At 45.9% G+C, this 18,143-nt stretch overlaps 1 protein-coding gene across 1 annotated transcript in view; it reads right to left on the reverse strand.

Annotated features, from left to right (window-relative positions):
* The window catches only part of RIPK1 (receptor interacting serine/threonine kinase 1), a 45,698-nt gene extending 27,758 nt beyond the window's left edge, over nucleotides 1–17,940 (reverse strand). The window contains 4 exon segments of the mRNA XM_017850297.1: nucleotides 1,070–1,207; nucleotides 4,275–4,431; nucleotides 5,218–5,440; nucleotides 17,813–17,940. Of these exon segments, the coding sequence (XP_017705786.1) occupies nucleotides 1,070–1,207; nucleotides 4,275–4,431; nucleotides 5,218–5,381 (459 nt within the window). The 5' untranslated portion in view covers nucleotides 5,382–5,440; nucleotides 17,813–17,940.
* Nucleotides 17,941–18,143: the final 203 nt, after the last annotated feature.

Genomic DNA, 18,143 nt, shown 5'->3' on the forward strand with positions numbered 1-18,143 from the left:
AGACGTAGAACCTGCTGGTGGAGAGAGGCCCCTGTGTCAGCAGCTCCTGAGTGCCTCCCCCAGGGCTGCTTCCCCTTTTGGATGCTTGTGCTTGCATTCCTGCTGCGAAAGCCAATTAGATATGACACTCCCCGCTAGCTAAATCCTGCCCTTGAATGAACAAAAGAAAAATCCCTTTCCCTTGTTCCCTTTACGACAATGGAAAGAACGTGTTCAAAGGAAACTGATTTTTTTTAAATACAGACAGAAGTAAATAATCAAATAAAATATAAAACAAAATTTCAAAGTAGAGGTTTTTGATGCACTGCTGATCTCTCTCTTTTTTTTTTTTTTTTTCTTAGAGGCAGAGTTTTGCTCTTGTGGCCCAGGCTAGAGTGCAATGGCACAATCTCGGCTCACCATAACATCCACCTCCCAGGTTCAGGCGATTCTCCTGCCTCAGCCTCCTGAGGAGCTGGAATTACAGGCATGCGCCACCACGCCTGGCTGATTTTGTATTTTTAGTAGAGATGGGGTTTCTCCATATTGGTCAGGCTGGTCTTGAACTCCCAACCTCAGGTGATCTGCTCACCTCAGCCTCCCAAAGCTCTGGGATTACAGGTGTGAGCCACCACACCTGGCCGCTGACCTTACTCTTAGGCCATATCTGAACTCTAAGGATTTTCTGCACACACCCTCACATTCCCCTGCATTTCCAGAGGAAGGGAGTCTTGGTGACACAGATTTCCTGGAGAACATTATGGCACCAATGGCCCATTCCAGGATGAAAAGGGCAACTTTTGAATGTTTCTAACAGAGGAGAAAAACACAATCTAGGAAAGAGGACTTCTCATCTCCCCCACTCAATTCCATTCCTCCCCAAAAGATACGAGTTATCCTGACAGTTATCTCCTGATCCCATCAAGCCTGCGTCTTTCAATCGCTGGTAGAGCCTTTCAGCACCATCATCACCAGTTATAAGCTGAGCTAGGTCTTCCTTTACCTCCTCCAGTTTACAAGAATGGATTTACATTGGAGAATTAAAACTAAAATCACCCAGGTTTCTGGAAGCCTACAGATGATGGTTTACCTTAATGTGGAAGTCATCATCAACAAGGATATTTTCAGGCTTCAGGTCCTTGTGTATCACGCCTTTTCCATGTAAGTAGCACATCCCTTCAATGATTTCCACAATTATCCTTCCTTTTACAGAAAGCGGGATACTCATCTAAAACAAGTGATATTAAGTCTATGAAATGGAAAGGTAATCAAATAGGCCAAAGAAACTGTTTCATGAAAGGGTGGTGGGATCTGAGCCTGAGGAGAGGGTTACCAGGTTTCCTTCCAGCAGATGCACTACAGCACTGCTGTCACTGGGAAACGAGAAAGATTTCATTCTTGGGGGGCAAAAGGTATTCATGTTGTATTTTGTTAGTGTAAAAACAAAAATCCCACGATAATTTGGTAATGCATAAAATACTATAAAATTAAGCTCCTTGAGAACAAAAATATATATTATTTAGGACTGTATCTTTGGAACCTAGGATTGTACCTGGAATGCTTGCTGAATGAATGGATGAATAAATATACAAGCAAGCATTTTTTATGGGATACTCACATGATGTCATACTAAGTTCACATTAAGGACATGAACAATGGCATGGAAGTGTCACATGTAAAATAACATTAAGAGGAAAAAGAATACAAGGGAACATGTTCACACTGATTACAATCATGGAAAAATCTGAGCTAAACATGATGTTAAAACGACAAAGCTTAAGTGAATTAATATCTATTTGATGACCTGGTAGCAGATACTTCAGGCTTTTGTCGAGTCTCAGGTCACTGGTTCCTATAATGGTATTCTTGTTATGTGAACATCAATATTAACAGAAATAATTCCAGTTTCTATTACAGTGGTTAAACTACAGTTTTGCTTAACAACAACAAAAATCAGTATACAAACAAGATGTTTCCTAAAAATTTGTATGTACTTTGGTTGTTGGTTAACAGGAAAAAAATTTTAATGACAAAAGTGAGATTCCAAGTCTGTCCCTCAAACCATATTTAGGACATAACGTAGCTGAACTACACTGCCAATAGCTTGATCGCCACCATACAGAAAGTAGCAGAAGAGATGGTTTCCCTTCTTCTCTGATATACCTTTGGACTTAGGGAAAACTTCTGAGCAAGCAAAGTAAGTTGTTCCCCGTCTCTCTTCTCTTTCTGTTTCTCTCTTAGGTCCTCCTGATGTCCTGACTGAGTCCAAACAGGCACACCTGAACTTTCCCTGATCCTGCAGAATGCCTCATGTCCCAAATGATTTCTCTCTCATCTCAGAAGCTAAGCAGGGTTGGGCCTGGTTAGTACTTGCATGGAAGACCAAAGACTTATTTCCCAATCAAAATGTTTACTTCAAACAGCTGATTTTCTCTCGTTCTGGGGTGGAGAGCAATCTGATCAAACTATAATACCATGAGTGTGAGTGATCACCTCTTCTCCTTCCCAAAGGTATTTTTGTGAGATGCCTGTTGGCTTGGCAATTGTGGGGTGGGAGAAGAAAGTGGAAAAGTGTGAGTATTTGCCATAAAGGCAGCCATATCCCGCCACCTCTCCCCATACCTTGTGCAATCTATGCTCTAGCCAAACCCAGGAATTTACAGTTCCCCAAATTTGGCAGTCTCTACATGGTATTCTGTCTGCCTAGAACACTTGTTCCCTAATTCTCTGCTTCAAAACATCTACTTGTCATTCACATTAGAAGCCCTTCCTGTCTGTCCCAAGCTGAGTATTCTCTCGTCTGTACTCCCACAGCAGACAATGAGTATGTCTATCAAAACACCATCAGCTGGGAGTGGCTCATGCCTGTAATCCCAGCACTTTGGGAGGCCAAGGCGGTTGGATCACGAGGTCAGGAGTTCAAGACTAGCCTGACCAATGTGGTGAAACCTTGTCTCTACTAAAAATAAAAAAATTAGCCAGGCATGGTGGTAGGCGCCTGTAATCCCAGCTACTCAAGAGGCTGAGGCAGGAAGATTGCTTGAACCAGGGAGATGGAGGTTGCAGTCAGCCAAGATTGCACTGTTGCACTCCAGCCTGGGTGACAGAGCGAGACTCCTCTCAAAAAAAAAAAAAAAAAACCACCACATAGCTGGGTGCAGTGGCTCATGCCCATAGTCCCAGCTACTCAGGAGGCTGAGGTGAGAGGATCATTGAAGGCCAGGAGTTCAAGCCTGCAGTGCACTGTGACTGTGCCACTGCACTCCAGCCTGAGCAACACAGTGAGATCTCGTTCTCTTAAAAAAGAAAAAAAAAAACCACCATCACACCATACCACTCATTTAGTTACCTGCCTCCTTTTACTGCCTGCGTCATATTAGCTATTGATTTATAAGCTACTAGCGCAAGGCCTTCATCTTAACAGGCACATTAGCTTTTAAAAATGTTGTCAAATAATTTGATTTTGGTAAACAATTTTTATTTTTGTTTTAAATCCTATCCAGTGTTGTTGCCGCTAATGTTCTATATTTATTTTAAAATAAAACTTTGTTGAATGGTATCAAAGTGTAACCACTAACATTCTGTCTGCTCTTACGGTCATTTATAATGTACATCCTTTCATTAATCAATCCATATTTAATTGTCATCCCATCATGCATATACTCCACATCAGATGATGTCTGCATCATGAAGACAGGGCCTGTCTCTGAACTGTAGATTGCAGAACAGCAGACAGGTATGGTAAACAGCCAATCACATTCCTAAGACACCGACTACGGAGGACTGTCCGCAGGATCGAGAGGATGAAAAGACCACTCACAGGGCAGCAAAAGGCAAGGAAGATTTTCTCTTTTTTCAGAGACAGGGTCTTGCTCTGTTCACATGCACCTTTTATTTTTTGTAGAGATGGGATTTCACTGTGTTATCCAGGCTGGTCTTAAACACCAAGGTGCAAGTGATCCTCCTGCCAAAAGTGCTGAGATTACAGGAGTGACCCACTGAGCCGGATCAAGGCAGAGATGTTTTAAGGAGAAACTGACTTCAGGAAATTGAGCCTGTAATCCCAGCTACTTGAGAGGCTGAGGTGGGAGGATCGCTTGAGACCAGGTGTTTGAGTTCAGCCTGGGCAACATAGCAAGACCTTGTCTCTATAAGAAAAGGAAAAGAAAATTCAAACTACCAAGCAGTTTGCAAATTTTATACTAATGAGCTGCAAACAAACACCCCAAGGGCAGCCATAACAGACAGCCAGGGCCCAAGCGCTGGGGATCCCCATGCAGAGGGGCATTCTCTACCTCGGCTTTTAGCACGTGCATCAGGTTGCCCTTCTCCATGTACTCCATCACCAGGGAGTAGTTCCCTTCCTCTATGATGACGCCCAGGAGCTTTACTACCCGGCTGTGTCTCAGTCTGTTCATCATCTTCGCCTCCTCCAGGAGGGCCTCGTTGTGCCTGTGGGCAGGAAAGGTGCTATGCTGAGGCTGGCAGAGCCAGCACCTCAAGAGCCTGGTGTACACCTCCAACACATCACTCCCACGTGCTGGGGTCATGCTTGAGTCTGTACCTCTCTTCCAGGCACAGGCCAGAAGCATTAGAAGGCAGAGCAGTTTCTCACTTCTTCACAGTTCTCCTGCCCAGTAACTGGCAGTGCATGCTCAAAAAATGGAAATCCATGAATGAATGAATGAATGAATCAATGAATGAAAAGCACATGAACAGCAGCAAGGTAACCTGAAAAAAGACCGTGCTGGACAGTGTGATTGAAAAAACAAAAAACAAACAAACCAAAAAAACAGCCTCTCTCAAAACCACTCTGACAAAGGAGGGACAGGGGTAACACCACTCTACTGGTTGCTTTCAAGGGAAGGTTCTCAGAACCTCTCAGGAATGAACTGCCTTTTTATTTTCATACTTAGGGCTGGTCCTCACTGAAAATGTGAAGAAAGTGAATAGGTCTGTCTTCACCCATCCTCCTGTTCCCTTTTCATCGTCCCCCTCACCACACTTACGTCTTTATCTTTCTCTATTTCCTTCTTGTTCATGTCCCTTCTCTTACTTACGAGCTGTAAGCCCTTCACTACCCAGCCTCGGAGTCCGCGTCAGTGACAATAACATAAGAGCCGTCGTCACCCTGACATCTTGGCAGGCTCTCTCTCACTCTACCCACCAGCGGCTCTGCAGCAGCCAACGTCCCCGTCCCGCTCAGAGCTTGCCCACCCACCCCTGCTCCCCACTCACTCAATGCAGCTGGGCCCCTTGTACACTGTTTTCATGATCACGAGTCCCTGGGTTCTGTGGAAACACAGAGACACCTTCCCGAAGCCTCCGCTGTCCAGTTCTGCCCTCTCCAGGAAGTCACTGGATTTCATCTTCATGACATTCAAGGACATGTCTGGTTGCATTCTGAAGCTCAAGAATACCCAAAATGGTGCCACTTTTCTCCCCCTGTCAGAGCTGTACCCTGTAAAGAAAACAGAGACAACACCTTAGGGCAACAAGAATATATATATAATTATTATTATTATTATTTTCTCCTTTGGAGACAGGGTCTCACTTTGTCACTCAGGCTGGAGTGCAGTGGCACAATCACAGCTCACTGGAGCCTCGACCTCCTGGGCTCAGGCAATCCTCCTCCCTCAGCCTCCTTGAGTAGCTGGGGCCACAGGTGCACCCCACCATGCCCGGCTGATTTTTAAATTATTTGTACAGAGTTGGGGGGGAGGCAGAGTGGTCTCACTATGTTGCCCAGGCTGGTCTCAAACTCCTAGGATCAAGGGATCCTCCCACCTCAGCCTCCCAAAGTGCTGAGATTACAGGTATGAGCCATTGCCCTTGGCAGAAAAGATCATTTTTAAAAACTTTTGTAACATTCCACATGCTTGGTGTGCCTTGGATTTTTGAGGATAGACTTACAGTCATCTGATGAGCTATTTTCATATTTTAAGAACCACAGAAGACTATAATATTTATTCCCTTAGCCTTTTTATTTCTGGCAATATGGAGCATTAGAAAATTTTAAGCACTCTCTGGCTATAAAGGACATAAGTATGTTGGACAACATAATACAAACATTCATTGAAATGCACACCAGAACTCCATGGAAAGGAGAAGAACTCTAGGGACAGAAACGGCACCAGGGGCAGGCAGGAGCTCACACAGGGCAGTGCCAACCTCGCCATCCAGAATTCGTGGTTTAAAGCCCAGCTGAGGTCAAGGAATGCAAGAAAAGCAGGTAGAATGAAGACTCCTCCCTTAACACGGCACTGCTCAATGTGCTACCCCTTGATGAAAGGATGAACTAGAAAAAAAGCAGCCTGTGGCAAACAAACATATTTATCTTGGACTGGGCACAAGGTATTAAAAAAAAAAAAAAGTCTGTGCAAATTTATAACCTTGGGCCTGTCTTCAAATAGATACAGACTTTGAAATGAGAGGATCACCTAAACTATGAACTTTTATACAGGAAGTGGTCACAGGCTGATGCCATCCTGAGGTTATTGGCTAAAGCAAACAACACCCTCAAGCCAGGCCAGACAGAATTCCCACAAATACAAATTTAACATGAGCTCCCTTTCCAAAATTATAAAACACAAAAGAAAAAAATCGCCGTGAGACAGACCCTGCAGCTACAGCAAACAGGAGTAGTAAGCACCAAAGAACTTCAGTAAATTAACAACTGAAAGGCATTAGAAAATGAATAGGTTTAAGAAATTATGAACAAAAGGAATCTGAAGAATATAAAAAGAACAATGCAAACTCTAAGAAGAAAATGTGAAAAAGGAGTAGAATTTGGAGAATATCCATCAGGGCTGTGAAGTATACAGTGTCAGATCTCAAAGCACAGCTATTTGCTTCATCCTTCTCCCTTCTTTTCTTCCATTCATTCATTTTCCCCAAACTGAAATGAAGAATAAACACCCATGGAGAACCGCAATGAGACACCACTACACAACTACCAGGATATCCAAAACTAAAGACTCATAGCACCAAATACTGGCAAACATGAGAAGCAACCAGACCTCTCAAACATCATTGGTGGGAGTATAAAATGGTACAAACACTTTGGGAAAAGGGCTGGCAAAGAGCTTGATGGCAAAACAGAAACTCTATGCAAACCAACAGGGCATGGACACACTGGTGTGTGCATGTGAATGTGCCTGTCTGTGTTTTGATTTGAGAGTAGAAGGGCTATGAATGTTTTGTATTCCAGAAATACCCACATCCCAGCTGGGCGCGGTGGCTCACGCCTATAATCCCAGCACTTTGGGAGGCTGAGGAGGGCAGATCACGAGGTCAGGAGTTCAAGACCAGCCTGGCCAACATGGTGAAACCCCGTCTCTACTAAAAATACAAAAATTAGCCAGGTGTGGTGGCACGCGCCTCTAATCCCAGCTACTCAGGAGGCTGAGGCAGGACAATTGCTTAAACTTGGGAGACGGAGGTCGCAGTGAGCTGAGATCATATGCCACCGCACTCCAGCCTGGGCAACAAAGTGAGACTCCGTCTCAAAAAAATAAAAATAAAATAATGAATATGTACATCCAAATACAGAGCATGAAAAATGACCTTTCTGGGGCATAAAATACTCATAGAAATTTCATAGGCATATACTTTGTTTATAAAACCACGAACACCTGCACTATGACCCAGCAATTCCAGTCCCAAGAGAAATGAAAATGTATGTCGGAAAACACTTGTAAAATGTTCATAGCAACTTTATTCATAATAGCTCCAAACTGGAAACAGCTGCCCATGAATAAGAGAATGAGTGAACACACTGTAGTATATGAACACAATGGGATACTACTCAGCAATAAAAATGACTGCTGATACACATGAATGAAGACAGCATGAACGAAATGCAAAAACGTGATGAGTAAAAGTAGCCTTATACAAAAGAATACATACTATGTAATTCTATTTATATGATGGTTCAGAAGTCAAAACCAATCTGAGCCAGAAAAAGAATACTGGCCGCCTGTGAGCATGGTGAGGCTGAGCGGGCAGGGGCATGAGGGAACTTTCTGGAGCGATGATAATGTTCTAAGATATCAGTGGGGGCTAGGGTTGCAGGCATACGCATCTGCCCATACTCAGCAGATGTACTCCTAACGACTGCAGGTCAATTTTACATCAAAAGACAAACCTGTAAACATGTTGAAGTCTAGTGGTATGCATGCTGAAGTATTTAGAGATGTGTACTGATGTGTACTTGGAAATACATCAAAAAGTCAGATAGAATGATGGACAGATGACGGGAAGGGAGATGGAGAATTACATGATGAAGCAAGCGGTGTTAAGACGATACTCGTGGTGGACCTAACCTTCGGACTTTGGTGTTTTTCATAATAAAATGTTGGAGGGCAGGGAGTTAAAAAATGAAAAAAATAAATACCCTGGGGAGAGGGGATTCTGGAAACCCCTTGGCTGCCCATGGTGTTGTGCAGTGGTTGGCTCCAGGTGACTCGGGTAACCAGCCTTCTACGCCTCATCTAAAGGCTGTGGGCCAGCTCTGTCTAGCAGAGGAAGCTCACACAGCAGCATCTATGCGCCTTCTTTCCTAGGACATAAGACATTACCAAACAAGAGGAAGTGCCCTCAGGAAACAAGTACATCGGTGGGACGTAGGCAGCGGGTGGAGGTGAGGGGCTGCCTAGATGAAGGCCTGAAGACTGAGGGGTGGGGTTAGGCAGGCGCTTGAGGTAAGAGACCAGGAGCCACAGCTCCACGAGCACCGGCGGGAGCCACAGCTCCACGAGCACCGGCCCTCCACTATGAACGTGAACTGTAGCTCTGTGACTCACCAACCTGTGACCTTGGGGCACTTGTGCCTCAATTTCCTCATCTGCAAAATGAAACAATGACCGCCTCACAGAAGTGGTAAGGATTATGAGAAAAAAATATGTATACATATCTATATGTATACATATAAATATACATATATTTGTATATGTATAAATATATATAATACGATACATGATATAAAATATATATTTGTGCATATATGTGTATGTGTATATATACATATATTTGTGTATGTGTATATGCATATATATTTGTATACGTATATAGCTATATTTGTATATATGTATATACATATGTGTATATATTTGTATATGCATATATATGTACATATGTATATATTTGTGAAAACACATTTGTTACCTGCTTTATGTCTCTGGCTATGGCTGGCCCAGCCACCCACGTGTTTATCAACACGGATGGTATTTCCTTGGGCTTTGAGAATGCCAACATTCTCAGCTGGGATCACTCTNTTTGTATACGTATATAGCTATATTTGTATATATGTATATACATATGTGTATATATTTGTATATGCATATATATGTACATATGTATATATTTGTGAAAACACATTTGTTACCTGCTTTATGTCTCTGGCTATGGCTGGCCCAGCCACCCACGTGTTTATCAACACGGATGGTATTTCCTTGGGCTTTGAGAATGCCAACATTCTCAGCTGGGATCACTCTGTCAGCAGGGCCCTACTGAGCAATCCTAGCGAGAATGAGGTAGGAGGGGTGAAGACAGAGGGCTTAAAAGATAACATTGATTTTAGCCCTCCTGTTTCATTCACTACAGATCGCTGGAGCATGCAGAACTGTGAAGTCTTCCCCATTCCATAAAGGTCATCTGTCCCACACTCTTAGGCCACATTCTTCCAACTTCTTGCCTGGTTAGGTGTCAGAACTGTCATTTTGTCAAGGAAGCCATCCTAAGTCTTCCCATTAGACATTTTCACAGGTAAGACAGTACTGTAATTGAGAATTATTTCTCATGAAGTTCACAGAAGGCAGGAAACTTGTCTTGTGCACCGTTTCCAGAGCCTAGCAGAACCCAATGTATGCCGGCCTGTCATCAAATGAATAACTGTTTTAAAAAGAGAACTATTTAATTGTCCAAAAATAAAAAATATTGTTAAATGAATTACGGCATACTCCTAACAGAATATTGTATAGCCATTCGAAATTGTTTTTGATGAATAAATCTGTAAAAATTATATTCACATTTGTGTGATATATATATGTAAATAAAGATGTGCGCACAGAAAAAAAAGACACCAAATGTTAACAAGGATTGTGTCTTGAGGGTAGGGCGGTTTTTCCTTTCTTCTTTACACTTTTACTCTGTTTTCCAAATTTTCCCCAATAGACATGAATCAAATGTAAAATTAAAAATTTTTTTTGAAAGGAATAATTCCTTGACTCAGCATTTCTTTGAGGGATCAAATCAGAGACGCTGATAAAGATTATGTGCAAAGCTGTTCCTGGTAGCGTTACATAGAACAGCAAAAGTAGGTAAAACTCTTAGCATGTACAGAGAAGAGAATCAGTTATGCCCATCAACACTCTGAAATATATCTAGCAGTTTGCAAAAGTGATGTTGTGTAAGAATGTTTAATAATATTAAAAATGCTCACAGACAGTAAAGAAACAAGCAGGAACTACAATATGCCCTGAAAAATGCCCTTTTGGGTAAAAGGTTTCTACTTGGTGAGGAGTCCTATCTGGTTTCTCTCCTTCAGTCTCCGCCACGTCTCCTCAAATTTGTCAAGACCAACTAGGACCTGCAGGTGCTCCTGAGTGTGGTGGAGCTTGGGAAGGCCTCTAGTTGGGTCCACTGGATTTTGGGAGCTTAACTCCTGACCCAAGTCAGTTCTCCTTATAATCTTGCGGTTTGCTAGTTTAGTCTGATGTTAATCTTATGCATCTTTTGCATGGTTTTCAGTGATTTCTTTTGTTTTTGCTATCCACCCCTCTTTTTTCCACATGAAAGATTCAACTTTATGAGCACTGTATATCTTAGGAAGGCCTTGTGAGTAGCTGAATGAAGGAAATCCAAAAACACTGAATTTAAGCAGCTTATATAGACATATTGCATAACCATATTATTACAAAGCCATGTTACAGAGTAAGAAAGACATGCTGGCCTGTTATATCAACGAATTTTAACTAATAATTATATCCATTTGAATGCAATTTGTAAATGTTTTCCATAAATAAATATTAATTCAGGGACTCAGGACAGTGAATTTTTTTCTATTGAAATTAATGTGAAATCCCAAGGAATTTCACAAATTACCTTCTAAGGCAGGGTGAGTATTCATATCTAATATTCTAATATTAACTTTTTCTAGAATATCTAATATTCTAATTAACTTTTTCCCCATTTTTCTCTGATGACCACACATAACAAGAGAATGGCGGAAAATGCTGGTTGCCCACCTGCCATTGCCCTTTTCCTTCCCACTAACAGAATTCTGATTTTGCTCAGTTATCCCAGTGACCAGAGGATTTCTCCAACTTCCTTGATTACAGCAGCCTGATGCTTTCCCTGGATAAACAAAAGTTCCGAGCAAGGAAGAGATTTAAGGACCAGCAAGGAAGGACCAGCAAGAGACAAGAATTGAAACAGAGTTTAAACAAGCATTATGACCCCTGAAGCAAATTTTATGATTTCAATTTGCAAATAAAGAAACTAAGATTTGGAGCTAAACGATCCACCTAAAGTGGCAGGATCCTGGAATGCAATCTTTGTCCCTTCATTCAGACTTTCACTGTTGGCTCACTCGTACATGCTACTTCTCTAGATAGCAAATAATCTGTCTTCGGAAAAATGCAGATGCAGAGACCCACTCTTACAGCCTTACTCATCTATATTAAATGAATACGCCACAGTCAGAAACACGAGAAAGTACAGAATAAATTTTTTAAATACAGGAAGGCGGGGCGAAGGGGCTCATGCCTGTAATCCCGGGCTTTGGGAGGCCGAGGCGGGCAGATTGCCAAGAGTTTGAGACCAGACTGGCCAACCTGGTGAAACCCTGTCTCTACTAGAAATACAAAAATTAGCCAGGCGTGGTGGTGTATGCCTGTAATCTCAGCTTCTCGGGAGGCTGAGGCAGGAGAACTGCTTGAACCCCAGAGGCGGAGGTTACATTGAGCCACGATCGCGCCACTGCACTCCAGCCTGGGCGATAGAGCAAGACTCTGTCTTCAAAATAAAACAAAATACAGGAAACATACGGCTCAAAACCAATGTTCTACAGATTAATACAGTAACCATTTTTGCCAGAATGTAATATCCAACTAAAGCATGGGAAGTTAAATATTTTCTTCAGATTCCCAGATCATATGGGTGTTAACAGGTTATAAATTAATAAGCACCAAAATGTAAGCTGCCCAGTTTGAAAGAGGCTATTTAAGAACTTTTCTTAATACTCATTAATATTCACAATCCAGAAAGTACAGCATATCTCTGGGGCTCAGAGTTCACCTCCTGCCTTGGCTTCTTCAAGTGTAAATCAGGGAAGAATTAATCGTTGGAGCAGCCTCCTTCTTTGCCCAAGATAAAAAAGCTCTGATTAAGGGACAGTCAAATGGTCAGCAAGAGAGAAAGAACAACCCCAGACCTTCCCCTGTCCCCGCACCCCTCGCACCCCTCTGAGGCTTTGTCAAATGCTGAGGGAAGGATGCAGCCTATCCTCTTCCCAACCCTGAAGAGGGGTCTGCAGCACTTCACAAAAGCACATGCCAGTGACCACCAAAGAAGCCTGCTAGGGTTACCACATTCGTCCCCTCAGTCGTCTAAGATCACGCAGAAAAGGTTTTGTTTTTGGAACCTGCTGTGGCCTCAAGTGCAACAGTAAAAGGCCCTTTCAAAGGGTTGGTGGGAAGAGCCCAAACTGTGTTTTCCTAATGATAGGGCAGTAAGGGCCCACCGTCTCCACCAAAACAACAACGACATTAACGGCGTGGGGGACAGCCTATTCCACCCTCAGGCCGTAATCGCGGCCCAAAGGCAGGTCTCCGCCCGCTACCAGTCCAGCGCCCAGATCTCTGGCGCAGAAGCGGCCAGCAGACTCCCGATAAGCTGGGACAGCTAGACGCGTACCTCCGACTTCCGGGAGGGCCGGCCCCGCCCCCCACCCGACTTCCGGTACCGGCGGGGCCCCGCCCACCGCTCGCACGCCGGGCGGAACCCCTCTCCTTCCGGGAAGCTCGCGGCCGCGCCGGCCGCCGCGCAAGCACCCGAGAGTTACTTTCGTTTCCGCGGCAAACGTCTGGAGGCCTGGGTGAGGGACGAAGCCGCGGCGGAGGGTTGGGGATTACTCCGACGCTGCGGCAGCCTTGCCGGGGCGTGCCGGGGGACGGCGCGCGAACCCCGACTAGGGGGTCGCCGGGACTGAGCGCAGCGGCCCCTGGAGTTTTCCCGCGCGGTGCCAGCCCGCTCACCGCGCCCGTCTCCGTGGCCGCGCCGTCCAGCCGAGTCCCGCCGCGCTCCCTCGGCCCCGCCCGGATGGCCGCGCTGTGGCGCCCCAGCTGTGGGTCCTCTGGGCTCGCCGCGCTCCGGGAGCTGGTCAGCCGTCCGCCGTCCGTGTCGAGCGCGCCCGGCAGGAGGGCGTGGACTGCTCGCGCTGCCTCCTCCCCCTGCCGCGGCCCTTGCCAGGGAGGAGGACTGCGACAGCGCCGCCCCGCCGCTCGCGGGACCTCGCGCCCAGGATCTGAATCCCGGAGCTCTCTTGCGGGCTAGAGGATCGCGGACTTTGTTTTACTATTGGGGCGGCCTACGTAAAAGGAAACCGAAACTTCCGCGCGCACGAGAGGGAGATGGGCCTGGAGGGAAGCACTGGGTGGATTACAGCGGAGGCGCTACCGGAGGATTCGGAGCTCTGCGGGTTAGCATAGGCAAGTTAGCATTCCTCTCCCTTCATCTGTAAAGTTGGGCTGTCGAGGATGAAATGTGATTAGTTTGCAGCCCTTTAAAGTGGTAATTGTGAACTCTCGAGCAAAATTGGAACTTCATGCTATTCATGTTATATTAAAAAGAAAGTAATAAAATTATATGCATAACAGGCCGGGCGCGGTGGCTCAAGTCTGTAATCCCAGCCACTTTGGGAAGCCGAGCGGGGGATCACTTGAGTCGGAGTTCGAGACCAGCCTGGCCAACATGGTGAAAACCCCCATCTCTACTAAAAATACAAAATCAATTGGGCTTGGTGACGGGCAACCAGCAATCCCAGCTCTCGGGAGCTGAGGCAGGAGAATCGCTTGAACCTGGGAGGGCGGAGATCGTAGTGAGCCGAGATCGCGCCACTGCACTCCAGCCTGGGTGACAAGAGCAGAACTCCATCTCAAAAGGAAAAAAAAACAAAAAGCCCAACAGGATTACCTACTGTACAAAGATATGTTTGTCAAGAGAACGAGCCACATTCACAACACAAGCCACAGCGGGGAGAAATGAGGAAAATATTTGCAAAGACATACCTGATAAAAGACTGTGACCCAAAATATGCCCCCAAAACCCTCTTAAAATGCACAATATGAAATGTGCAACCTGATTAAAAGTGGGCAAAAGCTCTGAACAGACACCTCAGCATATGTATATGCATTGAAAAGATGCTCAAACATCATAGGTCATTAAAGAATGCAATAAAAAAACAAATCTATTACACATTTATTAGAAGGCTTAGAATTCAAAACACAACACCCAAAATGTTGATGAGAGATCTGGAGAAAGGAAATCTTCATACATTCCTTAGTGGAATGCTAATGTTAGAATCACTTTGGAAGACGTTTTGGTATATATATTATATATATTATATTTTTTTTTTTTTTTTTTTTTTTTTTTTTTTGAGACGGAGTACTCAGTAGCTCAGTCTGGAGTGCAGTGGTGCGATCTCGGCTCACTGCAAGCTCCGCCATCTTTGGGTCATGCCATTTCTCCTGGCCTCAGCCTCCCCAGTAGCTGGGACTACAGGCGGCCCGCCGCCACGCCCGGCTAATTTTTTTTTTTTTTTTTTTTGCATTTTTAGTAGAACGGGTTTCACCGTTTTGGGCCAGGATGGTCTACGATCTCCTGACCTCGTGATCCACCTGCGTCGGCCTCCCAAAGTGGTGGGATTACAGGCGTGAGCCACTGTGCCGGGCCCATTTTGGCAATTTCTTAACCAAGCTCTTCTTACCATAAGATGAAGCAACTCCACACCTTGATATCTACCCAAATGAGTTGAAAGCTTACGCCCATACAAACACCTGTACAAGAATGTCTATAGCAGCTTTATTCATAATTGCCAAAACTTCAGGGCATCTAAGATGTCATTTAATAGGTGGACAGATAAGCTGTGGCACATCTATACAATGGAATATTAAGTGCTCAAAAGAAATGAGCTCTGAAGCCACAAAAAAAAAAAAAAAAAATTCTGGAGCAATCTTAAATGTATAAATCTAAGTGAAAGAAGCCAATCTGAGAAGACTACATAATGTATGATTCCAACTATGTGACATTCTGGAAAAGGAAAACTATGGAGATAGTAAAAAGATTAGTGGTTGCCAGGGATTTGCAGGGAAGGAGGGATAGGTAGGTGGAGCACAAGGGATGTTTAGGGCAGTGGAGTCTGATATTACAGTGTTGGGTACATCTCATTATACATTTGTCAAATGTATCTTGAATATACACAAAGAGCAAAACCTAACAAGCTCTGGACTTTGACTGATAATGTATATGTTTTATCCATATTGGTTCATTTTGTAACCATGTATCTATGTTGGTTCATCAGGTGTCACAAATATTCCACACTAATGCAGGATGTTGATGGTAGGGGAGGCTATACGGTCCAGGATGTTTGTGGGAGGGGATATTTTCTTTCTGCTTTGTTTTGCTGTAAACTAAAACAGCTGTAAAAGTCTATTCATTATTTTTTAAAAGATGTATACATATCAAAAAAGACGAAAGGCAGAGCTATTCACTCAACAAAGCTTTCTATCTACTGTATGCCAAATAGGTACTAGATACAAGAGTATCTGGTGATAGATACAAGAGATACAAAAGGGATTCATTCCTTCAATAAATCTTTACTGAGCATCTGTTCTAGGCAGTGAAGACTCGGTTGTGAATTAAACATAAAAAATCTCTGTTCTGGCTGTGTGTAGTGGCTCACACCTGTAATCCTAGCACTTTGGGAGGCTCAGTTGGGTGGATTGCCTGAGCTCAGGGGTTACGGACCAGCCTGGCAAACATGATGAAGCTAAAATACAAAATTAGCTGGGCGTGGTGGTGCACACCTGTAGACCCAACTACTCAGGAGGCTGAGGTGGGATAATTGCTTGAACCCGGAAGGCGGAGGTTGCTGTGAGCCAAGATTGCACCACTGCACTCCAGCCTGGGTGACAGAGCAAGACTCCGTCTCAAAAAAAAAAAAAGATAAATAAATAAAATCTCATTGTGGAGCTTGCATTCTAATGGGGAAGACAAAAGTTATTGCCCATCACTGTCCTCTGGACATCATGTGACCTTGGAAGATTGGAAATGCGTTGTTTTGCTTCATTTTGTTTTCAGTGCTCTAACTCAGAAACATCTATTGGGGAGCTTTACTCATTACTCCCAGCAAAAGCCACGAGTGTAAATGGTGCATGAGACGAAGGAACTGGTCCTTGCAGAACACCAGAATGGAAAAGGCAAGAAACAGCCCAAAGTGAGGAAGGAAAACCAGTGAGAACAAAGAGCTAGTACTACCTCTGAAGCTAGTGGAAGCCAAAGTGTGAATGTGATGGGGTGGGTCTCTTCGCCACAGGTCTGAAACCAAATGAACCCCACCCCAGGCTGCAGTTCCCGGTGCCCTTAGAAATGAGACCCTCACTCCTCCAGGTGAGCCTAGGAGACCTCCCTGACTCCTTTCCATCCCCCCTTCCCCACACCCATCCCCAAGGCCTGCCCTCTACGCCCACATTTCTCTCCACTTTGGATCCTGTGCCTGGCCTAGTGCCCAGGCCCCTCCCGAGCCTCTGGTCTCCCTAGAGCCACTCCTCACTGTCGGGACACCTCATCTGTGCTCCCCAAAACGCCACGCAAAGCACTGGAGAGCCTTGGACAATGAACACAACCCGCTCCCCTCAGCCACCACCATGCCACAGCCACACAACGTCCTCAGAAAGCCGTGTCTTAATCCTCTTGTCCTTCCTCCTAAATCTCCCAGAACCCTTAGGTTCCGCTCAAAGCCACCTTGTTAAAACGGTTTCTTCTCCACCTGCCCCTCCCTTGATCCAGCCTCGCTCAAGTCAGAGCCTCCACCTCTGGCCACCCTGAACCCCTCCAGTCACCTCTTCACAAACTCCTGGTCCCCTTAGAAGGCCCCATGTCCATCACGGGATTAATTCCACTCACCCTCAAACACCGCGGCCCGGAGGCTTGATTCCCGCCCTAAAGGAGGTTCCCTTGACCCCGCCGGCGCAACCCTCCCCAGCACGACCCTTCCTCCCGAAGGTGATTCCTCGTCTTGCTGGCGGTCCCCACAGACCGCAGGCCCTGCAGGCGACGGCTGCGCCTGGCTCCGCGGATTCAGTCCCTGGAGGAGTCATCTGAAGAAGGACGGGCCCCATGCGTTTCGCTGATTATTGGAAGAATTAGGATGGATAAGAGCGCCCGGACTTGGAACTGGAGACTGGTGGCTTTGAAAGAGAAGTGCCAGCGCAGACGTCGTCCTGCGGATCCCAGAGCAGAGAGGAGCAGTGAGAAAACAGGGCCGGCAGGTGGGGAGGGGCTGCGGGGCAGCGCTTCGGCCGGGGAAGGGCGGCCAGGAGGCGTCGGGCAGGGCGGCGTCCGCGCCGGCGGGGCGCTGCGGAGGCGGAAACCGGCTGCGCGCTGCAGGGGACCCCCCAGAGACCGTGGCTGACGCGCCGAGACACCACCGCTTCCCCGGGGCTCTTGGATGAGCGACTTCTCCTGTCCTCAGGTCCCATCTTTCGGTGGCAGCCGGGGACCTGAACCCGCCATTCCCGTTCCCCACCCCGGCCCTGCGCGGGGACGCCCTCACCTGCCACCTCGTCTCCGTGCCGCGCTCCGAGCCTGGACGCCGATCCCCAGGGCCCAAGACGCGCCTCTGCTGCTGCTGTCGCCGCGGACTCCCACTCGGGCCTTGGCGGGCACCGCCTTTTAAACCGCGACCGGGCTCCGCGAGGAGGAGGAGTTGTTAGGCTCCTCCCATACTTGACAAGCCGCCTGACTGGGGCAGCGCCCTATCGGGATAGCCGGGAGGCGGGCGCGTTCGCGCGGGGCGGAGGGCAAGGGCCGTAAGAACATGAGCAGGTCGGGGAACCCCGCTCCGCCCAGGGATATGTCCGCGGATGCTCTGCCGGTCTGAGGCC

Source organism: Rhinopithecus bieti, unplaced genomic scaffold (assembly GCF_001698545.2).
Source record: "Rhinopithecus bieti isolate Rb0 unplaced genomic scaffold, ASM169854v2 scaffold_32012, whole genome shotgun sequence".
Taxonomy (NCBI): Eukaryota; Metazoa; Chordata; class Mammalia; order Primates; family Cercopithecidae; genus Rhinopithecus; species Rhinopithecus bieti.